Genomic DNA, 27026 nt, shown 5'->3' on the forward strand with positions numbered 1-27026 from the left:
CCGACGTTTAAAAGATAGATCTGATATTATTTCACAGTATTCTCACAAATATAAAATTAAAAAAACTAAAAGGCTCAGTAATTTCCTAAAACAGCTGGGCATTGTAGTTTTAGGCAAATGTTCCACAAACATGAGTGCATTTGTTTGGGACTATTTTCAGGAGCAGATTAATACATATATTGGTACTCTGTCATGTTTTTCAGGACAGTGTATGTGGGATTGACTCAAAATGAACAACAACTGTATATAAGTGAAATTGATCAACCACTCTTTGTGATTGCTTTCTTTATTTAATGTGTACTTGGGTTAAAAGGCGCTTCAAATTAAATGTATTACTATTTATTATAATTAGGAAGGCACTTCTTTATAAAAAAAACAACCTTTGGTAACAGTGATCCACAGTTAATTTTGTAATATTTCTAATCAGTGTTATATAGCACAGGAAAAATTTGCACTTTCAAAGTGTTCAGTCCACTCATATTGGTTAGCATGTATGAGTTGTAACTGTCATACTCATTTCTTGATTTTAAAAAATGGATGACATTTTGTACCTTAAAAACAACAGATTTATTGTAGGATAATACAGTGCAACTTGCCATTGACCCATGCTCTAGGAAACCCTGTTTTGGCAATAAGTGACAGATTAATATATTCCTCAGTTGTTTCCACATTTTAACTCTTTTTGGCTTTGTGTCTGCAGCCCATACATTTTAAAATGACATTAGGAACAGTGAGAGTGACTAAGAAACGGTATTCTTGAGTTGTGGAAAACAGGACAAAGCCATTGCCACTAGCTGCCTCTTTTTTTCAGGTCAGAAATGTCTTACAAATTTGAATCTCATTACCATGTCATGAATACGTCTTTGGGAATCCATTAGGCATTTCCTGCCTAAAACTACAATAAGAATTCACATTCAAGCAAAAAAGAAAAGAAAGAGTGGGGGAATGAGAATAAAGCCCCAGCGAGAACATTACTGTAAAGCTGTTTTAGCTCTTTCAGTCCACTTAAGAAGAGGCAGAAAAAAAGAAGAAAGATGTGAGTGACTGACAGATGATAGCAATAAAAGTACGAACAAACTGGCCATTTTACTGCGGTAGGGCTATTTGAGAAGGGATTATTAACTTGTCAGCATTTCAAACTGAGACACAACTTTTTCTCCTCCAAAACACATCCCCATGTCTCTGTTACTTTTATTAGAAAGTCTTTAAACCTTTTGACCCCAGAGGGCCTCCGTTATTGGCTGTTAATAGGGACACGCTGGTCAGTGGGGAGACCCTAAGTGCCCTATTAATCATTTGTTTAGAGCTTGGGCCTATTTTGGAAGCTCTGTGTTTAGTGTGGGTTAAAAATAGGAGGAGGCAGATTGAGACAGCCGTCCGCCACTCATCGCTCAAGCTGTCAGGACGCGTGGGCCCTTGGGGACGTGGGCAGGAGACCCCTCAAGCCATTGAAGTTCAAAGGTCGCAAGGTTTATCATTATTACCCACTTACTCTGTGGCGGTTGACAGACTCATTGCTGGTTTGATTGCTAAAAATAGATGCTGAAATGCTGTTCTAAAAAAGCAAAATCAATTCACTGAAGGTAATTGTCAAAGATTTTTTTCTTTTCAAATAAACAGTCAAGAGTTTCATGTCAAAAGCTGCAAGTCACTGTAGTTTACATGTCTCTCGTAAATTTAGCAATTCATGAATAATACACGAGTGAAGCAAATGCTGCTACATGCTTCCTACACCAAATGCCACAAGTAAGTGAGTTGTTTGCTGGCAGATTGACAGTGATGGGAAATAAAATGTCATAGGATCAAATCATTAATCTTGTCAAATATTGTCATATGACAGGGGAAAATACAGGTGTGGAGATTGCATCGGCTGATAAAACATTACTTACAGCCATTTTTCCAATAAGCGATGGACTCAGTGCTGTCAATATTTGGAGGGGATGCGAGGTATGCCCTAGCGAAGGCCATTTTGCGAGGAGCAGAGAGCCTGCTGGGAAAAATACAGTGGTTCATGCTGGGTCTCCGGGAAGCTGAAAAGCCACCGGCAAAAAGCTATGAATTATTTTGAGCGCAAAATACATTTTCTTTGAAGACTGTCGGGCCATTAGAGCCCTTTTGCTCCCTTTTAAATTGTTTTTATGCTGTGAGTAATGTTAACCTTTGCTTTTGTAGTCATGAAATTCTCTCTGCACCTTTTTCTCTCCTGGCACAAAGCACAGATGGGCTGGAAAAGCTGGAAATAAAGTATAGGAACCATTTACTGCGAGGAAAGAATAGGTGTGAGGAAGGAACTAAGGCTTTTATTCTGATGTCTAAAAACCGTTCCTTAGTTGAGTGGAGACTCAATGTGCATAAGAATAAACCCACACATTACGTTATTTCTTAATATATAATAAAGATTCGAGTGGATAGTGCAGCAAAAACTTACCTCCGCTACTGGAGGCCAAAAATCACATCACAGTATTACCATAGGAAGTAGGTAGAACACTTGCCATAACACATGCACTGGTAAGAATGAAAATCCAAGAAGGAAGTTTACATGATCACCGTGGATGGACTATGACCTAATGGGCCCCTGGGCACAGAGATGTAAAAGGCCCCATCTCTTAATACCAGAGCAACCACCCACATTGTTAGCAGTTGTTTTGCATGTTAATCTTATGTTTTGTTATTGTTTTTTTAGTCCAGTTTGGGGATAAAGAGAGGCTGTCTCCAAATCCATCCACACTGACACTCCTCCCTAACAGATACAAAATACTAAAACATACAAAATATTATAGAAAACCATCAAAAGAAACCTGTGATGCAGATTTCTTCAAAAAGGACCATTGGAAATACTTTAATGTAGGGTTACCTAGCCTCTGTCCTGTAGTATGCATTCTGCAGTTAAAAGGAAAATATAAACAAAAATATCCTGAAAAAAATAATTGTAGATAGGGGTCAGTATAACTCAATATGTCACACACTTAATACTGAAGAATCAGGATTAAACAAAGTGATCAGGAAGTCTGTAGTTTTAACTGAGTCCTGGTGAGAAATGCTTGTTACAGTGACTTTGAATGGAGGGGCCCTGAGACACTTCCTGTCCTGTAGGCTCATTCATTAATCCATTCATGGTGGTCACACATCCTGGGATTGGGACAGGTGCCGATTTAGTCTTCTCATTGTTTGTGTCATTTTACACACAATTGGATAGATTATATGGCACTCTCATTTTCACATTGTGTTGATCAAGTTTACTGCAAGATACAGCGGGCTGATAAATAAACTCTCTCTCATTCACACACACACACACACACACACACACACACACACACACACACACACACACACACAAACACAATAACGGATCAATGGATGTATCTGACATGCACAAGCCACTGACCAGTTGGCCTCTCGTGTCCCCCCCCGGGCACCACGTGCACAGCTGATCCTCTTTCATCCTCCTTTCACTGCACCGGCGCGTGATCTCCATGGGAACGTCGTCACGCAGGAGGAAGTGAACGGGACTATTTGACAGTGAGCTTGCTTAGCATGGCAGCAAAGGTAAGCTGATGAGTTTAAACATCAGTTTCTCCTCTTTCTGGGGAGTTGTCTCCTTGTCGGTGGTGTGCTCGGTCCCGGGAGTGTCTCTTCCGGAGGTCTCCACCTGTTAGGATATCTGCCCGGAGGGCTCGTTAACTGCCGGTTAGCCTGCTAAGAGGATGTGCTAGAGGTTAACAGTGGCCATACGGCAATGACATTGAGGCTTTACTATAGCCGGTTAGCTAGTTAATGTACATTTAGCGAACAGTTCCTTAGTTAAACTGACTAAGCTGTCGTTTGTAAAATGATATAAAGCACAGTAGTGACACTGTTTCTACTTTTTTTTAATCCACCTTGCTTCTTTCAGGCCCCGTCCTCGGTTTACTTGGTCTGTCTCTGCTAAAAAACAAAAGCCGGCTGTACTCACCGGTAACCTTGGTTAGCATCTCGCTAGATGTTATGGCAGCCGTGTCATGAACTCTTGGCAGGTGCCAGAGGTTTCTACAGGCTTTAGGGGACGTTTTAACATGGTTGCACTGTTTCATTGTATACAACCAGTGTGTTCACAAACTGTTTTAATTTATACTCTCACACCAACTTCTAATTCACTTTGCTTTCTGGTTTTTAAAATATCACACAAGCATCATCTTCTATATGCAGTGGTTCCCAAACAGGGGTTGGGACTCTCCAAGTGGTCACAGTATAAATCTTATAGGTCATAAGATGATTAAAAAACACAAGATACAAGGCACATTTCTCTGCTGAGCTAACTTAAAGTCCGCCCGCCACTCAAAAACATGTTTTTTCTTTTCTTCCTACAGTTTGTTGTTTGACAGTCACTGTGCAGAATGATGAATGTGCAGAGTTTGACACTGGTAGGATGTTTACACATTCATCTGCTGAAAGTGGAAAGTTTCTCTGTGGCGGGGCCTGCCAGCAAGATTTGTGACATCATACATAGTTTGGAAGTCAACTCTGGTCCAATGTCCAACTTATGTGGATGAGGAAAGCTGAAGCCACCAGTGCACATACACTGAGAATGGAAGTAGAAGACATCTTGTGTCCAGCAGGAAAACCTTAGAAATGATCAAAGTTTAACATTCATAGATTATGGAATTTTTAATGAGGTAGAAGGAGTAGATGCAAAGATTTTAATGTAGAAATTACACAAACATATGAGACACATTATTGTTAAAGGCAGACTATTTGTATATTTCTTAATACATGTTCAACATTCAACAACTATGTGTTCTCTTACTAGTTTTTCCTAGACCTTTCTAAATCTCCTGCCTTTCTCAGTGACTGGAACCTGCTCAGGTGTCATCACATGACCTAAAGATAGAGCTTCATGTTTACCTGAGCAAGAGCCACAAGGGATACAAGCTCAAAATTATGTTTAATTTGTCAGAGTTTTTTTTTTTTTTTTTTCTAATCTTTCTTTTCGCTTCAAATGAAAAAAATCTGCTTTACAAAGTTGCTCCAATGATGTACAATGCAAAGTGGGCCGTCATGTTCTCTTGGTGTGTATGAAAGTTGTATTCACACAATGCTCACTTATTGTCTTGCAGGCAGTTCTGCCTAGGAGGGCCGACCCCACTGAGCTGAAAGCCATTTTTGAAAAGGTAGGATTTTACCTATGTATTTTTTGTTCTCTCTTTTGTGTTTGCTCCTGTGAAAGAAGCTTTTCACTTATCATTCGATTTATGTTTTTTTCTTCTTTTTTTTTGATGAAATTCTAAAGCTCAGCGTGCGTCCTTGTGTCTGTATTTGTTTTTCTCTTTACAGTATGCCAGCGTCAAGAAGAATGGTGACTGCTTCATGTCGCCGCAGGACTTCGTGAACCGTTTCCTCCATGCCCACACAGATATCCGTCTGTCAGATGAGGCCACAAAGCTCCTGGCTGGAGTGGTGGATCAGAAGAAAGATGGGTTGGTGTTTTGGTGTTTTTCTTTTAATATTAGGCGATCAGATGTTTCACACAAATGAAGATGCAGGCACACTGCGGAACTGAATTTATTAGATAATCCTTGTACCTTGGAGGGTATGCTTATGGAATAACTGCTGTTGTAAATTGAATTTTGTGACACATAATGTGATAGATAGAGGGCAAATATAGCCATAGAGTTTTTACAAAATTGGATAAGGGTTGACATCCTTATTGTTTGGAAATATCTTTTGCAGAAGTTGCTGATCTGACTGTAAAATTGCTTTGCTGACTATCTAAGCCACAAATGTATCTCCTCTCATTAATATCAAGCCAACTGCTAAGTAGTAAGCTTATGAAAGACTCTTACCAAAGCGTGTATTATGTATCCCTTTGATCTTGTGTGACTACCTTTCTAGTGTTATTTTGCATTTTACAAACAAACCTATGACTGAATCCTTTGGTGTAAAAAATTCACAGAGGGATGTTCATACTTGAATTATATGGCATAGAGACATCAAACCACCAAAGGCCTCTTTCAGGTGTTTCCTTCTTTGTAGATATACCCCCAATTTCACACTTACTCCTCCCCCCATTCCCATCACCCCTGTTTTTTTACATTAATATGTATGTATTTAATGATACATAATGATGGGTAATAAAATGTTAGGGTAAGTCAAAAAAGATAACCCCCCCTACATTGCCATGGTAACCACCTAGGCTTCTACAAAGAGCAAAGTGCACATGGCTGCGTAGTTTCATGTTATTACATCTGCTTTAAGGTGTGTGTGTGTGTGTGTGTGTGTGTGTGTGTGTGTGTGTGTGTGTGTGTGTGTGTGTGTGTGTGTGTGTGTGTGTGTGTGTGCGCGCGCAGAGGACGGTGAGATGGAGTAGTGGGGGTTTTGGAATTGGAAAAATAGAGAGCGAGGCACCCACACGCACACACAGACATAAAAAACACACACATGCACTGTAATTGCCCATGCTATTCAGGAGCACTCTGTTGCATTGTGCGGCTTTGGAGCAGGATAAATGGTGGCCGTGGCATCAGGGTAAATCTATTAGGAACCCATGGCCCAGGCTTTGTATCTAAACCTCATTTTGGTTTTGTGGAGGGGAATGGAAATGATATGGGGGCAAAACAGGAAAAAAAAAGTCTGTTTAGACCTTGGTTTAGATGTGATTCGGTTTTTTTTTACAGTTGACATTGTAAAAACCTTATGATGCTCATACTTTGTGATGTGTTATTTTCCTCCTGAACTTTGATGGAGAAATGATTTGATGAGACAGTCTAGATGATTATTCTGCACACCCGTGTCTCATGAACACAAAACAAATGGATACAGAAAAGTAGAGATGCAGCACCGTCGGCGCTAGCTGGAAACACAAATGCATTGTTTTTCAAGTGTTCATCCGGGCAAACCTTATGAAAAGAACAGGCGCAAGACAAAACAAACCACTTTAGTAGCTGTTTTTTCATCCGGCTTGCCCCGATTTCATGCAAATATGTTTGCGAACAATACGTTTTGGTTGGTATATGAGTGTAGTATATTTGAAGCCGGTGTGCCTGCTGCTGTTTTTGCCAGGTAGGACTCCATTCCAACAAGATGAGTCAGGGGTAATAGATTTAGCAGGGGGTCGGATGGCAGGCAGCATGTTTACTTTTCTGTTGTATTGTATCTCTGTGAGAGAATCTTTACTTAGAATCTAGTGTGTGTTTGAGTCTGTATGCGAGTGGGTTTGTGTGTGTGCGTGTGTGTGTGTGTGTGGGGATGTAAACAGTGAAAATGCATTTGTCTGCCTCCCCCTCCGTGACTGTGTAAATCAGGGGATATAGTGACAGTCGTAACAATCTGTTATGTGGAAATCACTTTTCTCCCTCTTATTCTCGCTGCTCCCAGTGAGACAGAGAGACAGATATATGGAGAGAGAGAGAGAGAGAGAGAGACAGAGAGAGATAGACAGAGAGAGAGAGAGAGAGGGGCTTTGAGGCTTTGGCGGTTGAAGATGTCTGAATTTCCAGTAATCGAACGTTTTGTGTATGTGTGTACTTCCTCTTTCACTTGACTAACTTATGTCCTCTCTTTTGACTTTCTTTGCATTCCTCCTCTCTCATCGTCACTTTCTTTACACTCTCTAACATACCATAATGCACTCTGGGCTCCTTCCATCTCGTTTTGGCTCTTTCCCGCTCCCTACCTTTTTGCTTCTCTATTCCTTCTTCCCTCTGATATTTTGATAGAAGCATCTGTTCAAGTGTGAAAAAGTGTAAAAAAAAAAAATTTTGTTAAGGGAGCGTGCTGGGAAAATAGCAGTCTGCCAGCTGCTGTGGACATTCTGGACTTGGACTGGTGGGTGTCCACTCTTAGAAACCAAACAGATACTGGCAGCTAGCACTCACCTGGGTATTTGCGTGTGTTTTTTGGGGTGTGTCTGTGAGTATGTCTGTGTGCAAGCACGCTTGAGGTGGGTGGAAGGCTGTCAGTAACAATGCCAAGATGCCAGGGACAGGGGATTATTGAAGCCCCTCTAGGCCCCTCTTTCCCACTACTATCAACGAAGGAGAGCTGTCTTTCTATCAGCCGGGCCTAACCAACACCATGCATTTATGTTACTTGTAAACAATGTTTCCAAGCCTGGTTTTCGGTTCAAGGGAGTGTATTTAGACGCCTGCTGAGAAGAGACAGAGATAAAAGCTGGGTGACGAAGATAAGATAAAAAACAAACAAAAATATATGAAATATAGGGTGGAGTTTTCATGCTGGACAGACGTATCACAGACAGTTTAAATTGCATTGTATTGGCACCGTAAAACAAAAACATCATTCAGCTGTCATCTATAGAAGCACATGCTAGAATCAAGTCTTTTGTTTATGTCTTGTGTGTTACATCTCTCGTCTGATACATGTGACAGATATGTCTGCGCCTGTTTAAAGATTTAACAAAATCCTGCGGAGTAAAGTAAGTACACAGTACGCCGACGAGATGCCATACTACAGTATCACATTAGCCTCGTCTCCGAAGTTCATCCCAGGCTGTGTACATGGATCGGGCAGCTCTGGACGCATGCCATAGCAGTTGATGGTTGGGAGATGCCGTCGGTTGATTTGATTATTGAGTGTCTCGTTGGGGTTGGGGTCTGCATGGCAAAAAAAGATGGCTTCCCCCTCTCATGGTAATCATTTTGCAGCCGTCATGGCGCTGCTAATCAACCATCATAAGCTTCATCCCCGGCTGCAGAGCTGTGTGTAAATGCTTACGAGTACGTGGAATGTTTCTCTTGTGTGTTATGGAGATGCCCCCTGGATCTTGTCTGGACTCCCTGGTCTAAAACCATGGTCCAATCCCTTCATGATCAACAGCCCTCTCAGTTACACTAATATGCTGATTATCCACTTCTGGGAAAACACAGACGGGCCGACCAGCGTGCATGTAAACTGATGCGTGTGAAAAAGAAGAGATCTGACTTTTTTCCTCGGTTCTGTCTGGGAACACTAGTGCTCTCAGAGTCTTTGCACTGCAGATTGTACATGCTTAAACTCCTTTATTAACCTCTCTGAGGTATAATTTCAGAGTGTACTATACATCTGTCACAAAAGAATGATCATTATTGGAGAGTTTGATAATATTCCAGCAGCGTCTGCAGTGATCGCATTGGCTTTGTTTTTAACAGTGGATTCACGGTAGCAGTGTGTTTTTGTGCCCCCTTCCACCTACTCACCATCAGCAGGGCCCTGCTCTTAAGAACTACCTGCTTAGTTAATAAAACAATTAATCTTGCCTTTGGAACAATGACAGCTGATTTGATTTGCCACTGAGGAGAGCTGTATGCTCACTTTTATTCCCTCTCCATATTTTTCTTCTCTAGCTCTCTCTAACACACACATCTGTTCTTTCGCTGGAAGCATTTTGATGCCACCGTACCCCTCTGTATTTCAGGTTTTACTGAAACCAGTCTTTTGTGTTGACTGTTTTGGCCTCTTGGTTTTTGCTTCATGGACGGTTGAAGGGAAGAATAACATTTTTGCAGACTACATTCAAAAGACTTTGAAGCCAGTAATCTAAACATGCTTTTCAACCTTTATCAGGTATCTCTGGCACTCACCAATTTTAAGAATGTTTCCTTTTTCCTGGTTATTATTTTTTATAACCAATACTTTTCTCAGTGCGCAGCTCTTCTCCTTCTCAGTGTGTTTCATCTATACAGTATTATTTTTGCATATATAAGTATATGTATAAGCACCCACATGAAAACCTGAAACACTGAGTCCAAACAAACACTTCTAAATTTCATCAGTACCATAATTAATTACTGCAAACAGGAAAATGTAATCATTGTGCCCCCCCCCCCATACTCCCCCTTTGGAAATTGAAATAGGTTTAATAGATGGATGCTCGGGGACGGCTCATTAGCATTGACCCCTCCTATAATTATCAGAGCCATTTGTGAAATTCATAATGGACTTGTGACAACTGTGAACCAGGGCCTAAATAAAGGCTAGACTGCGTGGTCCAGTTCCCCACAGCAGGATTCTCCCATGGGGGCTCTCAGTGGGTTCACACAATAGCAATGTTTATTTATTTCTTGTTGATGATGCATGTGAGCATTTGTGTTACTATGCAGGGACGGGAGATAAACTAGTATTTATCAGAACTTTGACAAACCTGGAAAAAGAGGAAGTGATATAAAGAGGAAACTAATCTGTTGTGTTTACTTTTAACTCATAACTTGTGTTTCAGTGTTGATGCTGATAAATCAATTTCCATCATTTTATTTATTTCCCCCACCTTGACTTCTGTTGACTTTCACTCTAAACTGCATATTGTATTACGTTTATATTGAGTGGAATTATATTTCCATGATTGGCTTGCAGCGCCCTCCTTGCCTGTCTACTTGTTTAAAATGGCACACTAAAATATAAAACTTCATATTTAATCTTTTTTTTTTTCGGTTGGTGTAAAGTTGGCCTTCTATACCAGCTGCCAGCTTAGACTGGGAACACACACTGAGCTGTTAAAAATGTTTTATTTTCTTACTGTCACACTCGATGAGTTTATGACATTACATATGGAATAACAGACTACTGGATAAAAGGCCGCTTGAATTACGCGTAGCACAGATTGATAGGTTGTCTAAGTGTGCTGGTTTGCCACTGTGTGGCAGTAATTACAATGGAGTTCATAGTTTAATGCAGTGTTAAAATAACTTGTTTTTTAGTTTAATATTCCAGTTATTAGTGTAACTTAGGTTAAGTCTTTATTATGTATTATATGACTAAATGAATATCAAAGTCTCAGTGCCTCACATGTGTGGCCGAATAAGTATTTATACAGGGGACTTGAAACATGAATATTAATTAATAAATTAACTCAAATGACAGCATTTGCCAGTCTTTTACAGTCCTACCTATCCTCTTTCTTTCTACCCTTCTCTCCTCTCTCAGGTTGATCTCCTTCCAGGAGTTTGTAGCGTTCGAGTCGGTGCTGTGTGCCCCAGACTCCCTCTTCATGGTTGCTTTCCTGCTTTTTGATAAAGCAGGCAGTGGAGTGACCTCTTTTGGTAAGTAACTTTGCCTCTGATTTACGGAGCTTTTATACAATTATACTGTAGTCAAGTTTGCACAGATGTACCTAGTGTCTTATTAAACCATTAGCATGTATACAGTAAGTGCTGTAATGTGCTTTACATGGGACCTGGAATTATGTACTGACCTTCAAAAAAGTACAGGACTCCCAGAAACTCATGGCCACTTATGTTACATAGAGAAATTTCTTGCTCATTTTTAAATATTGGTATTCATTATGTCTTGTCCTCTACTCTGCTTGGAGCATTTTAGTGTTCCCATGTATACTGTAGACCTTTTTCTTTATTTAATCACCTTCGAAGAAATTAAAATAACTCTATGACACTACCTCTTGTCTTTCTTTTGGGTAATCAGGGAAACCAATTTCCATTTTCTTAGTTTGTGAAAAGAAAGTTGTGATTTTTAAAGATTAATAACTCCGGTATTATGTAACTTGAAATAAAAGTTGAAGTCTCAACACCTTGCATTTGACATTTAACAAAGACTTATTCAGCAATCCTGAAAAGAGCGTGTTTCTCTTAAATGCACCACTGAAGAAGTTTTCATACAGACTCCTCTTTTATTTATATGAGGGTCTGACCTCTGCACATCTATTCTTTATTATGGTTGCATTCACAAACAAAAATACTGTATCTTGTCTGTAAAAGAAGATAAGGTTAGGTTTGGAGGTGGATAGGGCTGGTGGCAACTAAAGGACGGAGATGAAGATGGAGGAGGGGGTGGGTAGCTCATGTGTGTGTGTGTGTGTGTGTGTGTGTGTGTGTGTGTGTGTGTGTGTGTGTGTGTGTGTGTGTGTGTGTGTGCGCATGATTGACACCATTACTCTGATGCCTGGAAGCTCCGAGGTGAAAAGGGAAGACATTTGTACTCGTTGCTTATTTCACATTTGCCTAATTGATTTAAACAAGTCTAATGCCAGCCTTCTGTAGGTGTGCGAGGCGTTAGCACATTAGGCTTGATTTGAAATGCGGTGCACACATCCCGCTCGCAAACAGGGAAGAGTAAGTGAATTTCATTTTAATTGTTGCTGTCGACAGGGTGCAAGATCATTGCGGGTGATTATATATGCACATATGTAAATTTTCATATTTAAAAGGATCAATTAGAGTGACGTTGTCTTGGTGGCAATTAAAAGGTCTGCTGTTTTTCTGCGTCTCCCAAAGGTTAATGAATATCCCAATGCCTGTGAATTATGAGACTCACATACAAGTGGAAAATTGCATGAAAAACATAACACACATCATGCCATGCACAAACACTGACTACAGTGTCTGCCACTTGCATCAGGCTAACATTTCACCAAAAGCAAATAACTTGTGACTGAGATTATAGACTTGTCAAAGTTGCTTTATTGTGATACATTACAGAATTCTCCCTTTTTCTCCCTGGTTCCTTTTTTCTCTCTGCCGTTCATTAGATTAAAGAGCCTCACCGAGGCGCAAAATAAAGAACTCCCTTCTTTATTACCTATTAAAAACATTAATAGCTGCAGCTTACATTGCATTAAAGGCCCGTTTGTTTTCCCATGCAATAAACGTCTGTACTCTGATTTCTTTTTATTTCATTTTTTTATAAAGCCATTTTTATTTGATAATAACCTGAGTAATTTCTGTTAAGTACAGGCGGTGCTCTGAATTTTTAGCACTTGAAAAATAAATGCGTAATTTGGTGGAATGTCGAGTTCATAAAAACTGCAACGTAACACGGCATATGAAATGCAGTTGTGCCTCAGCCAGAAAAGACAAAAAAAAGAAAGAACTAAAGAGGACTGAGTGTTGACAGGTCCATAAAAGCTGATAATATAAATGGCGGGCTCTGAGGCGGCCTCTCCTTTAAAGAGTTAAAGGCTGTATATTTATTGCCTCATTAAAGTGTAAAAAAAAACAATGCACAAGCTGTCTTCCTTCAGAAGGTAAGACTGAGCTGAAGTAAATATCACCTTTCTCTCTCTCGCTCTCTGTTTCCCTCCCTTTATGTCTTTATAAAAAAATTGTTTCTTTCCTCCTTTCCTTTCTCCACTCGTTCAGCGCGGCTTGTTTGGTAATAAGAAACAGGTCGCTCTATTGGTTTGTTTTTGTTTCTTTAGTAAGGCTGTAATTTAGGACTCATGTTCAGTGTCTCTCCACTCCGCTGGCTGTAGAGGCTTAGAGGGTTCAGGCAGAGGAACATGAGTGAGAAGAAAAGGCTTTCCTTCTGAATACAGAGCCTACACAGCTCAAACAAGTTCTGCCATGTGTCATTCAAGACTGATTTAGAGTTGAGGAACTTAAGTCTCAATCAGAGCAGAATTGTGTTCTGGAGATTGACGTTGACATTTTGTCACAAACAGTCACAGACATTTTTTTTTCCAAAATCAAATAATTGCTAATGTTAACCACAAGATAGGAAACACATGCTGTTTGTTAAGACCTGACTCATGAGACTTTGTACCAGCAAATTTCTTTTTTAAGTCTTTATTTGAGGAAACTCAAAACTTAAGACAAGTATTTGGTAATTGTTTGTTATGAAAACATGAAAATACAGAAAGGAGAATATGGAGAGGATTTTAATGGTGGTGAAGGCCTTATACATTGTTAATGCATGGTCATTAGCCTTAAAAGTGGGGTGTAATTTGTAAAACCTAAACACAACTGTTATTCCATCATTGTAAAGGATTTGAAGACAAACTATTTTACTTAGCCTCGTTGCTTACTAATTTTTGTTTAAATTGTGCATATTTTACACATGTCAACACAGGAAAAGCAGTGGTGGATTGTGACAAACTACATTTACTTGAGTGCTGTACTTAAGTACTTAAATTTGATTTGATTGTTACTTCATTGCTTCTATTATATGTTAATTAATACTTATTCAGGATGAAATATAGTACTTTTTACTCCTTCATTTATTTACAGCTTTATACAATATACATTTTACATACAAAACATACGACCAGCTTATAAAATATGACACATTTTTACTGTTTAAACTACTATATAATGTGGTTAAAATTTGCTCCAGCTTGACTAGCTACTTTAATGCATAAGTAACAATAATCTGATCTGATAAATAATAATCACATGAGCTGTTTGTCTGCATAACAAATACATTTACTTTCATACATTTTACAAAAGTTACTACTAAAATTACTTGCGTCAATTTTCTGAATGCAGGACTTATTATTTTTTATTACTCTTTTGTGTTTTTACTATATAAAATATTTCCTCCGCCACTGCAGGCATTGCTTGTGGTACACTTCTGTATTGAGTTGTTGCATCTTGTTATTAGGCTGTCAACAGCAACTTGTCATCATTCAGTCATAATTAAAGCATCTTTTTTTTTGTCTCCGTTGCAGAGGATGTGAAGCAGGTCTTCAACCAGACCACCATCCACCAGCACATCCCCTTCAACTGGGACTGTGAGTTCATCCGGCTGCACTTTGGCACACAGAGGGACAAGCAGCTCAGCTATGGAGAATTCACCCAGTTTCTCCTGGTAGGTTTTCGTGTAGATCACCTGCTCCCCTCATCTCACACATGCCATTTTCCCCCATTGTCTTTGTTTTTCCTCCTTGTTTTCCTATTTTTGGCCCTTTTTGTTGGTCTCTCTAAGTAACTAATTGTCTCCATTTCCATCATCCAGTTGACCATCAATGACAGTCATTAAAACCTTATCAACCCATTATGTATCTCTACCCTCTGCCTTGTTCTCACATATTGTTTACAGGCTGTTCCGATAATTCTGTCATGTAACTCTATTGTCAGATACTTATCTAAGCTTGGCCAGACGAATGTGTGCGCAATACAGATGCGTGCAGGTTTTCACTGTTCCTTTCCCTCTCAAACACAGCCCTCCATATTGACCAGATTAGTCATTAATGAAACACTGAGCTTATATATTTGGGACATTTTCTGCATTTGTTTTCCATTAGCTGACGTACACCTAGCATTACTCCACTCCACCAACTCTGAAGCAGGTAGAGACGCAGTTCTACCTCCATAAATAGTATAGCTGGAATATTCCTAGTGTATTTGTGGTGTGTGAGCCATTTTCCAATATGATGTCTAGACTTAAATCAGGCCTAAGCAGGGAGAGGTGGTGGAGGGGGTGGGAGAGAGGCCTCAGTTGTGCCAAGTTTGCATCCACACTCACCATGTATCTGAATGAGCTTTTTATATTACACTTAACTTAGACCAGATGGCTTACATACAGTGGGCAACAGCACATGGATATTGGGACATTGTTATATGTGCGTGCGTCTTTGTGTGTGTGCATATGTTTGAACATACTGCATGTGTGTGTATATACATATGCATGGTTCTATGTATGTGGCTTTATCTTACTTATCTGCTTTACTGTATGTGTGCACAGTGGCATGCAGGCTTTGTCCATCTGTGTTTATGTCTGTGTTTGTGCTTGTTTTTGACTGTGTGTGTGTGTGTGTGCGCGTACGTGCGTGTGTGCAAGTCTGTGGCGTTGTGGCCAGTGGACGCTGTACTTTTGCATTGACAGCGTGCCCGGTTCTCTCCCAGTCAGTCACTCAGTGGTTTCCAGCTCCTCACAGCAGCAGGCCAGCAGCCAGCCGAACTCATTGCTCAATATGAAATGCACATTTCCTGCTTACACTCTCTGTATTTGATCATTTCTCATAGCTTTTGATTCATGCCTTAATAAATGACAGGGGAAAGTGAATTTCGCGTGTAGGATGCCTCGCTGTGTAGGTAAGGGCAAGGGATGTTCAACAGCAAATTTATTTTAAGTGCTGCAAATACTGCCCTGCATTTCATTCTTTAGCACTTGCTTAACTGGTCTACTGATACGCATTAAATAAAAATATTATCAGTATTATAAATATTTTCACTTGAGAGGTCTAAAGCTATTGTAGGTTTCATGAAAGTGTTATGAAAGAATAAGACACATTAATATCACTGTGATGGTGTGTTACCAACTGCAGTAAAATTCAGGTATTGGCAGTTACAGTGTGTTATCAGCTGCTCCAGTGATTGATGACAGGGCAATTAGGATAGGCACAACATTTCCTGAATCAGAATTTAAACCCGTGCAATTACTACATACTTTGTGATTGCACTACTACCCAGCGCTGTTATGATATTTTTATTAACAGACAGATCATTCGTAAATGTCAGCCAGAAACAAAAGTACACTCTGCAGCTATAAAAGTTCTCCGAGAGTTGTGAAAACCAGCACACACTCTCTCTCTCTCTCCACACACACACACACACACACACACACACACACACACACACACACACACACACACACACACACTATATTCTAAATATTTTTCAGTTATTTTTATAATTCCCTACCACCGAGCCCCCCCCCCCCCAAGAATGTTCCCATCCTTTATTTACCCCTCTTCCTGCCATACATGCATGTGTTTATTGTGTTTTTCTGCCATTGTAACCACGCCACTGCCAGATGCTCACAAGATGGGATTATCAGGGAAAACGTTTGCACCGCATATTTCTCACAAGGGCTCTCTCTGGCCAATTACTGTCTTGATGGAAGCCAGAGATTCTCACCAATTACATGCATTTTTCCCGTCTCACGCGTGGACGCCGGCCAAGGCTCAGCTCGCACTGTCAGTGTGGTGTTGTCTCTGGCAATGGTATTACCGATGTCCAGAGAAGTGGCAAATAGTGGCACATAGTAGCAAATATTATAAATCCTTGGCAAGTTAAGGGCTTGAATTACACGAAGGGGACACCACATGTCCCACGTCTTTACTAAGCTCTCAAAAAAAAGTGAATTGTTGGCATTTCTCAGATTTAAGTCCCAATTATATGTTTGACTCTCCCAAGAATGAGTGGGCAGCCTTTAACATCACTGTGTAGAGGGCTCAGTGGCACACATGTAAATAGCAGTTGTGCTTAAGCTTCTCCTTGTAATAATTTTAGCCCTGTGCTGATGAGAAGCAGAGATTGGGAAAAGAGAGGAACAATCCACTCATATCTATTGTTTAAGTTTTGAAGGGGGGGGGATCACAGCCGTTGAAAACAAACAGAGGTGGCTTTTCATGTATTTTTATTCTCCTCCAAGGACAATTAAAGCGACTGCAAATGCCTCGGCGGTTGTTGGCTGTCTTAAGCCCCCAGCTTTATGTCCCCTACCTCCCTCACTCCCCTCCCAAATAAAAACCATGTCCCTGCAACACTCATACAGTTGCAACAAGTTAAGGTTTTAAGAGGTTGAGACTATAAACTGCTCCATCCCTTGGATGGAGCAGTTTATAGGTGTTGGTGTGTGTGGCTTTTTTAGACTTTTGTCCAGAGAAACAGGATCTAATTTCTTTTAGATGGACACAAACGCACAGATAAACACTTGCACCTTATTTTTGCACATGTACACACTCATGCATGCAAAACATTATCTTCTTCACTTTCAGTTTTTGTTTTGACTTTAAAACTCTCCTCCTCCCTTCCCTCTTTCCCAGTTTATTTCACACCAAAGTGTTTTGACCTACTCACAACCGACCGGAGAAGTGAGTCACGACACTCAAGAGGCTGACACCAAAATATCTCACCTTATTTACTTTGGGAGTGTTTACGTGTGTCAATCTGTCTTCGTTTCCTTGCCTTCCTTTCGCTTATACACTCTCCGGAGCCCCTGCTGTGCTCATAGGTGATACTGACACATGGCTGCTACATTTGCTGTTTTTGCAAATCTGGCTCTTTTGTTACAATGTCTATTCTTACTCCCCTCCGGTCTCCACTCAGCTTTGTGTAAATGTCACTCTTCCCCAGTCGTTTCTCTTGGGCGCCGCAAATTTAGAGTTCGATCAGTTATGCTGTCAGTGAAATATCACTCAAATTCAACACAACAATAAGTCATAGCCTCATAGGGTTTTGTGTTGTTGTAATACCACTTTTTTGAGTTCCATTTATAACAATAACATCTGAATCAATCAGTTGAATAATGCCATGCATGTTTAAGATTTAATCAGTCCCCCTTCAGCATTTTTTGTCCGACATGTGTGGCTTCAAAAAGAATGTCCATTCTTCTCGGACAAATTGATAATCATGTATTTTGAACTGAATTGCTATCTTATGTATTGTACTAAAACTACTAGCCAGTACTTGCTTTAAGAGACGTCATTTAAAAATGTTTTCCCTGACATGATTGTGCGTACACACAAAAGTTTGACATATTTTGTTCTTTTTATGTGTTCCTATCAGATTTTCTTTAGTTTGTTTTAGGATATTTATGGGATAATGTGTGAAATAAATTAACTTTATAAATAAGTTGAGCCTTTTTAAATAGTCAGATACAGTCTTGTACTGCATGCATGTAGGGCTACAACTGATGATTATTTTCATTATCAATTAATCTGCTGATTATTTTCTCAATTAATCAATTAATCGTTTGGTTTATAGAACATCAAAAAATAGTGAAAAATGCTTGTCACAATTTCTAATCCTTCAAGTTGACATATTCAAATTGCTTGCTTCACCCAACCAACAGTCCAAAACCCAAAGATGGTCAGTGTACTATCACAGAACCTGGAACAGCAGGAAACAGTGAATTAACATTAATTGATCATCAGTTTTTAATTATGATTAATTTTCTGTCGCTCTATTAATTTACAAATTGTTTCAGCTCTACGTGTATGTGGGAAATTTCAAAAGAGAATTTCAGAAAAGCTCTTAAAAAGTCTTGCATGAATGTTGCAAAGTAAGCAGGCTTGAATTGGTCATTTAGGCTCTTCGTATTGTGTCACCATGTGTGAGAAACCTCATAAATAAAGATACATCAGCCTCTGGATTAGGCCATGATACACTGCAAGTGAGTCAACAACCAAACCAACTAGTTAAGCTTGCTGTCCTCAAGCCTGTAGCTGTTCACAATGACTCTTTGTGGACTATTATTGTTCTGATATCCCTGTCTTGGGCTCTAACCGAGTTTCTTGTTGTAAGACAGAGGAAGCATCGGTGGCAGCGGTTTGTTTACAGCCCCTCTCTGTAGACTTGTGGTTGCAGGTACCGATAATGGCTGCTAATTTCAAAGGCCTTGTGGGATCTGTCCCCACCACAGCCTGCTCTTGTCCCTGTGGACCTTTGTGTGTACGTGTGCACAAGAAGAGAGACAAAGTGAGCAGTTGGGTGATTAGCCGTCTTGCCTGTGTGTGCACGCCTGTGTGTGTGTGTGTGTGTGTGTGTGTGTGTGTTTGTATGTTTCTCCCTCAAGTGGGTTTAATGGGGATTTGGGGAGGGTGTGAAAAGCCCAAGCGACGCCTCACAGTGGGCAGGAGAGAGGAGACGAGAGTAAAAAGCCTGGCCAAACGCTGGCTCCCCCCGTAACTGAGAGGGGGAGACGGCACCAGGGGGCCCATCAAAGCAAATGCAGTGATTTTATGCATACGTGTTTATATGAGTGAGTTTATGTGGATTTTAACTTATGAAGGCAACTTAAAGAGGTGTATGACCCACATATGTGCACAATAATATGCATTTACTATATAATCTAACACCTAAACTTCCCTCCTTTCTTCTCTCCTCTCCCTTCCATAGGAGATGCAGCTGGAACATGCACGGCAGGCTTTCATCCAACGGGACCAAGCCCACAGCGGCTCTGTGTCAGCCCTGGACTTCAGGGACATCATGGTCACCATCCGGCCGCACATGCTCACACCCTTCGTGGAGGAATGCCTCGTGGCGGTGGGTTTTTGTTTGGCTCTGCGCTTCTCTCCTCTACTTGTTTTATTGTCAACCACAAGAGCCAAAGTGAGGCTGGGAAAAAATAGTGAGATCTGTCACTGTTGTATACCTGGGAGTTATAATACTTTGTCTTTATATGTTAGGAAAATATTGTTGTAAAAAATTATAATTTGATTACCATAATTCACATTTTAGCTGCATATTTTATCACTGTACAGGTAAATGTACATCTATATTCATTATGTATTAGGAATGTTGTGATTCTTCAATGTATATGTGTTTAACAAAATCTGTGTATGCTCAAATGTAAAAAGATGCACGCTTTGAAATGTCAGAAATGGCGGAGCGCCCCTACGTATATATACTTTATACTGATTCAGTTGCTAATGCCAGCTAAGAAGGCTAGCAACCTAACATTACTCCATTCTCCATAAAAGAGTTAAAGGCAAGGCTGTTTTCTTCCGTCTCACCTCTTCTTTCTCGTCTTTTCTCCTCCCTGTGTTCGCTTCTTTCTCTCACACCCCCACAACCAAACACTGTGGCTTTTCTCTTTCCCATCCAGCTGTCCATCTCTCATCCCTTCTTCTTCTTTACTTTTTCTGTCACCTCTTATCCATCCTCTCTCTCCTTCTTTCCCTTCATCCCCCCCCCCCCTCTCTCTCTCTCTCAACCACCCCTCTCTCTCTTTCTCCCTCCCCCGTGTCTCTGTCTCTCTCCCAACATGTCATTAAGTCTAACCTCTCTGGCAGTGTCAAAGCCAAGCAGGCCAGCTGAATGGGAAGATAGAGACAGAGATAGATGGCGACTGGAGCTTTACAGTCCATCATCTTTGCCTGTGTGTTTGTGTGCGAGCAGCTGTGCGCGTGTACTCTATTTGTTTTGAACTCTGAGATGTTTGTCTTTTTTGTTTCTTGTCTTTCCTTTATGTGTGTCAGTGTTTTTGTTGCGCATGTGTGCGTCTTGTGTCTGTGTCCATGTCTTGCCCCATTTCATAAACACCTTGTAGACTCTGTCATTTTCTCCGCTGTGTTTACCTCACCGACCAGACATCTTGGTGTGCTGTTAGTAAACTCTCACATACACAAACACACACAAACTTGTGAACACACACACACACACACACACACACACACACACACACATATATCAAAAACCCCATAAACACCACAGACACATTAAAGGCAGTGTAATGGCGGAACACAAACAGTGAAACAACAAACTTTTATTCACTCACCAAACATGGTAAATGATTAGCACTGCACTTTCACCCAGATATCGTTCTCCTCTCTCCTTCTGTGAAAGACTGTGTTTGATATGGTGGGAAGATCCATGTCTATAGGCTCATAGATATTAACAGATACAAAAGTGTCTCTCTGTTAGGGCAGTTTCACCCAAGCCAGAGCTTCCACCCCTTGTTGCAAACACAGTGAGGTGTAAGCAACCTTCCTGAATGCGTCTGTAAAGCAAACAGTGCCATCTAGTGAAAGGAAGCTCTACATTTTCTATTGCCTCATCCCTCAACACTGTTAAGAGCTGCAAAGCCTCAAGGCTCATCTGATACTCTGGCTTAAGCTACCCAAAACAGGCAACATTTATGAACTTATATACTTGAAGACACATTTCTAAACAGACAGCAGTTAGAGCTGCTCCTCTAGGAGCTCCGAGAGCCTGATTTAATAAAGATGGGATTCTGGTTAACATAAAACAGTTTGTGTACAGTCTGGAATGTCCGCAAGAGCCCAGCGTCTATTTTTAATCCTTTACCTTTTTTCTATTTTCTGTTCTTTTACCACTTCCCCCACCTCATAAAGAAAGTTAATTAAACTCCCTCAGACTGTTCGTTGTGTGATGGAAAAAGAAATGGTTGAAACAGGTTTACTTCTCCCCTTGGAGCGATGGTAAAGAGGAGCGTTGATGATTAACCACTGGTGTTTGTCAAGATTTTCTCTTCACATGTGATGTTTTAGCATGTTTCTTCTGTGGGGACGTACACATAATCATTACATCTACACTCACCTCTCAAGCATTTACTCAGTTTGGAGTGTGGTGTGATTGTGTTTGTGTATCATCAGACTTTATTGCCATGTTAAAATACATGTCTCCGTCCTTGCCCAGGTTGCTGGTGGCAGCACGTCTCACCAGGTCAGCTTCTCATACTTCAACGGCTTCAATTCGCTTCTCAACAACATGGAGCTGATCAGAAAGATCTACAGCACCCTGGCTGGCCACCGCCGAGATGTGGAAGTCACCAAAGGTACCTCGGGAGAAAAAAATCCCCCATGAAAACAACAAAACAACAAACACATGCAGCCAGAACGCGACATTTATACGTATGCACTCATGCATTGATGTTCTCTACATGCAGTGCAATAAGACGGACAGCATACAGGACACACACTCACAAAACAAATGAGAGGATGCACTGTATGTGTATGTGTTAAAGGGAGGGTGGAAACTTGTTTTTGTTTGGTTTTCTTCCTTCCCGGTGGTATTTAAATGGGCATCCTGGATCCGACCCAGCACACGTACTCCATACCCACAATCCCTGATGGAGCTCGTCTTGTCTATTAGACATCCTGGCACTGATCTGAGGACTGCTTTATTTGTCCTGGGGTGTTTTTGGTGTATAATGAGATTTTTAATTCTTTAAAACACAGGCAAAAATGAGGAACCCTTGCTTTTGTCAAAATCACGTATTTTTTTGAGGATGAGGTGTGTAGATTCAGTGCATGTTAGATAATTAAAACCATTTTATGAGCAAAAATGTAAAGCTGCAAGGTATTTTTCTCTATTGATTGATCAACTTTTGTCTTTTTCAGACATTTTCTCTGTCTTTCTGTCTCCCATGGTTAGTTTCTTTCAATCCTTATCTGTCTCACTCTCTTGCCCCACTTGCTGTCTCTCATTCCTTTCCTTAGTACTTGGCAGCAAGCCTAGTTTGCTTTCCCTTTCTCTTTACCTTTTTTTGTCTCTTTCTTTCTGCTTCTCTCTCTCCTGCTTTAGTCGTCTTTAAGAAACTATTCTGACCTCTCTCCCCATGGCCCAGGGCCAATAGTGTAGCCTTATGATACTATCTGAAGCCTTATCAGGGGTGTGGACCATAGCCGACCCAGACCAAGAGCCCGTACGCTCCCCAGGCTGTTCCCACCATGGGTACACCAAGGCAGGGTTTGGCTCGACCCACGGTGGCCCGTAGCCAGCCAGACCTCCGCAGCCACCACCCATCCACCCTCCACTCCCCGAGTCATTAAGGCCTCCCTGGGGACTGCAAGTGCTCGGCTCCATGTACTACTGGCGGGGCTGGCCGACAAACACATACTGTACACACACCCGCACTTATCGAGTGCGTGCATAACGTTTTGTAACGCACCATTTCAAACATTTCTCACATACACACAAGCACTCAGATACATTAACACAGCCAAGTGTGCACACATGTGTAATAATCCTGATTGATTCCGTATGTGCAGCAAGGCCACTGTTTTGCCTTGGGGAGGCCATTACAGAGCTTAACGCCTACACAAAAGGGAGTGTAGACATGCGTGAGCGTTTGTCCGCGTTCGTACACAGAAAACCTTCACAGAACACACCTTTTATTGAGCCAGCAGTGTACACTACAAGGCACATCATGACTGTGAACATGTACATCTTTGCGAACAGGTTAAAATCAGGTGTGTGTGGATGAAGTATATGTGTTAACACATATTACTGTAAATGCATCTGTACTAGAGAGCACCAGAACTGATGATATATGAGCCAGTTTTGTTCTTTCTTTGGGAATGACACTAATGATTGTTCTGAAATGTAAATAGCAGTGATCATGTTTTTAGGCATCGTGATGTCAGCCAGTCTGTCCACCACTTTGGTCCAGACTGAAATATCTCAATAGATATTGAATGGATTACCATAAAATTCTGTACAGAAATTTGAGGTCCCCTGAGGATGAAGCCTATTGACTTTGGTGATCCCCTGACTGACTGACTATTGGATGGATTGCTTTAAAATTCTGTGAAAACATTCCCATTTTTCTCAGGATCAAAACGTTGATGGTCCCATCTAGTGTCATGTCCAAATACCTGCAAATATAATAACATTCAATTCAGCCCCAGCTGTACTTTGTGTTCAGTGCATCACGTAACATACAGCATGTTAGCATTGACATTGGGAAAATGTTAGCACGCTGACATTAGCATTGAGGTCAAAGCACAGCTGTCTCTAAGTACGGCCGCACAGATCTGCTGGCATGGCTGTAGACTGCTGTTAAAGTTTTTTTTTTTAAGTTCTTCTCTTTTTTTAAACCATTTGTAATGCAGTTTGTAATTGTTTTCAAAAGTGCTGTATAAATAACAATTATTATTATAATACTTCGAACAGCCCTCCATTAGGCACTCATTAACAACAGAGCACCAATTGCCTGAACAAAGGATGGTAGGAAGAGTTTAATTTTAATAACTCTGTGATATTTAGCTGTTTAAATGCTCTTAGTCTAAGTTGTGTCAGTAAGTGTTGGTCCGAAAATGTCAGCAGCTATGTCCAGCTATACTTATCATTTTAATACTCTATGGACTAGACCACTTCACAGAGAGGCAGGTAATTATAAAATGTGTATAGAGGTCAGTCGTGTGTGTATGTGTGCATGTGTGTAGTGATGACTACAGGCTATAGGTAAACAGGTTATCAGCATTGTGATCTGTGATCTCCCCAGACAGACCTCTGTCTATGTCTGAGTATGTATGTGTGTGTGTGTGTGTGTGTGTGTGTGTGTGTGTGTGTGTGTGTGTGTGTGTGTGTGTGTGTGTGTGTGTGTGTGTGTGTGTGTGTGAGAGAGAGAGAAAGAAAGAGAGAGTTTATTCTTGTGTATGTATGCTCTCTCACATGCTTGTGAGCATTACCTGCATGTATCCATAGATATGTGTGTGTGTGTGTGTATGAGAGAGAAAGAGAGCATGCCTCAGGGGTAAGCTGAGCCTCGGTGGGGTGAATGGCTCCAGTGTAGGACGACTTTGTCACAACCCCAGCCTGCTGCTCTTTGAATAAAGCAGGTCAAACAATGCTGACTCCTCCACTGTAAGCCAGCCTACAGTCAACCTGTTCTTTATTCCGCCAACAATGGAGCAGGTCTCAAGTTACGGCTGCCTGAGAAGAACTCTTAAAGTCCATAACTCTCCGTGGCCATATTTTCTATTATATTTTTTTATGATGAATTTAACATGCTTTGACACTTCTCTCTTGTAAGTTACAACCCAGTCACAGAAGGTAACTGGTGTGAGTGACAGAGCTTAAGGCAAAAATCGTAAAATAGCGCAACATTTAAAACTTGTACTGGCATTAAGTCCTGTATGCCAGGGCCAACTTATCAGTCTAATTTTAACATTCCTTAATGTTTGTGTTCCTCTTCAGTGACAGGAGTGAAGAAAACACAATGAAATGCAGTTTCCCAACTTGCATGATCCAGTGTTATCTAATCTGTTCTCAATCTGTTTGAAAACAGATAAAAAATGCTCACTGTAGATTAAAAGTAGCAAATCTGTTTCTGAGTTGTCAAAAGTTTTTCTGGGAAACACAGGAAATGACTGACTGATATATATATATATATATATATATATATATATGGTAGGTTTTGGGAACATGGAAATGAAAATTATTTAATTGTGTAATGAGCAAACAATGCATCTAACTGTAAATTTTGATATCAGTAAACGTGTGAATGCACACTTTATCATATTATGCTAGTGCATTGTATGTAACATAATATCAATTGATGATACTGAGTCTATGATGCAGTATCGTGAACGGTTAATAAAAGAATAAAAGAGATGTCAGTCACAACTGTCAGTCACAGGAAATAGCTCTTGTTTGTGATAACAGATTGTGGCTGTAGGTGATTCATTCAGCTCAGTACTACATATTTTGACTTATTTTCATGTTGCAATGGCAGTGTGTAAAATATCACACAGTAATGAAAATATATCATGACAAAGTGAACATTAAAACAATGAAATTAAAACATTTTCATTTACACAAGGCCAAATTTGCTTTGCTGCTTTATACCGAAGCCCTGACAAACCAACTGAAGTGGATGAATGAAGTGTCATGTTTCTTTATAAAATCACCATTTATTAAGCCTTGGATTTTGCAGGAGCAATGCATATCCTATCCTGGTTTTGGAACCAGCTATTCACCTTTGCATAAAAACTGCTGCCACAAAATATGGTGCTAGGGCTGCTGATCAAAGCCACCCAGTCCTTTTATAACTGCACTGAGAGTTGTATCTCCTCAGACATGTTCTTGGTGGGCTTTGGGTTCCTCTTCACTTATTCTGTTAGAGAGTATTCAGTTTGGTGACATCCCAATGGCATTTTTTTTTTATTTTTCGATGGCCTCCGGTATGCACTGGGGCAGTTTGCAGCCAACTCTGCAGCTGTTAGGATCCTTGTCAGAACCTCATAATTTTAGACTTGAAATAGACCAATTCTCCGCTTTGAGTTAAGAGAGAGTTGCTGCCTGGAGTTAAGGAGTTGGAGATATGAAGTTGCAAGTGAGGGTAAATGGAGCCAGATTGGTGCCCTGTCCACAGTCTTGTGGAAGTTGTACCCTTGTACTCCCATGGTGCCAAGAGAACTGGGCCTGAAAGCCGGGGGCTCTCAAGTTACAATCTACGTTCCTGTACCAGTAGTCATGAGTTTTGAGTTTGTATCTGAGAGCTCAGACATCCAGAAGTTGGAGATTGCGGATTGCTGTGGAGGTCCCCACACCCAAAGCACATTGGAGGAATTATATATACCCCATCTGGCTTTGGAATACCTTTGGATCCCTCAGGTCGAGCAAGAGGATGTGGCTGAAGAGGAAAATGTTTTGACTGTTGCTGAGTTTGCTGCCACTATGACCTGGACACAGATAGGCAAATGAAAAATGGGTGGATTTGCAATTGAGATATTAATGGCATATTTGTAAATGTTGGTTTGTATCATAAGGTGTGATCTCTCTTTCTTTGTAGAGGAGTTCATTGTGGCAGCTCAGAGGTTTGGCCAGGTGACACCCATGGAAGTCGACATCCTCTTTCAGCTAGCTGACCTGTCAGACCCCCGTGGGTAAGACAGCCACACACACACACACACACACACACACACACACACACACACACACACACACACACACACACACAGGCAAACAAACATCCCTAAAGATTCAAAAAAGAAACAAGGCACAAAGGTATTTGATTTAATACCTTAATTTGGATATTGTGACAGTCTTTTGATACTGATATTGTGACTTTTGCTTTTCTATATTCATTGTAGTCTTATCTCATTGTAGAATATATAATCTCTGAGGAAA

At 40.6% G+C, this 27026-nt stretch overlaps 1 protein-coding gene across 2 annotated transcripts in view; it reads left to right on the plus strand.

The window, feature by feature from the left end:
- The first annotated feature begins 3420 nt into the window (after positions 1 to 3420).
- The window catches only part of LOC127357392 (electrogenic aspartate/glutamate antiporter SLC25A13, mitochondrial), a 47641-nt gene continuing 24035 nt past the window's right edge, over positions 3421 to 27026 (plus strand). Inside the window, exons 1-8 of one of the 2 annotated variants that reach the window (XM_051389559.1) lie at positions 3421 to 3546; positions 5094 to 5147; positions 5311 to 5453; positions 10894 to 11009; positions 14369 to 14508; positions 19545 to 19691; positions 21807 to 21945; positions 26689 to 26782. In XM_051389559.1, coding sequence (XP_051245519.1) covers positions 3535 to 3546; positions 5094 to 5147; positions 5311 to 5453; positions 10894 to 11009; positions 14369 to 14508; positions 19545 to 19691; positions 21807 to 21945; positions 26689 to 26782 — 845 coding nt within the window. In that variant the 5' untranslated portion in view covers positions 3421 to 3534. Of the gene's footprint in view, positions 3547 to 4358; positions 4401 to 5093; positions 5148 to 5310; positions 5454 to 10893; positions 11010 to 14368; positions 14509 to 19544; positions 19692 to 21806; positions 21946 to 26688; positions 26783 to 27026 lie in introns of those variants that run through there. The other variant, XM_051389558.1, reaches the window with a different exon arrangement.

This window comes from Dicentrarchus labrax, unplaced genomic scaffold (genome assembly GCF_905237075.1).
Source record: "Dicentrarchus labrax unplaced genomic scaffold, dlabrax2021, whole genome shotgun sequence".
Lineage (NCBI taxonomy): Eukaryota > Metazoa > Chordata > Actinopteri > Moronidae > Dicentrarchus > Dicentrarchus labrax.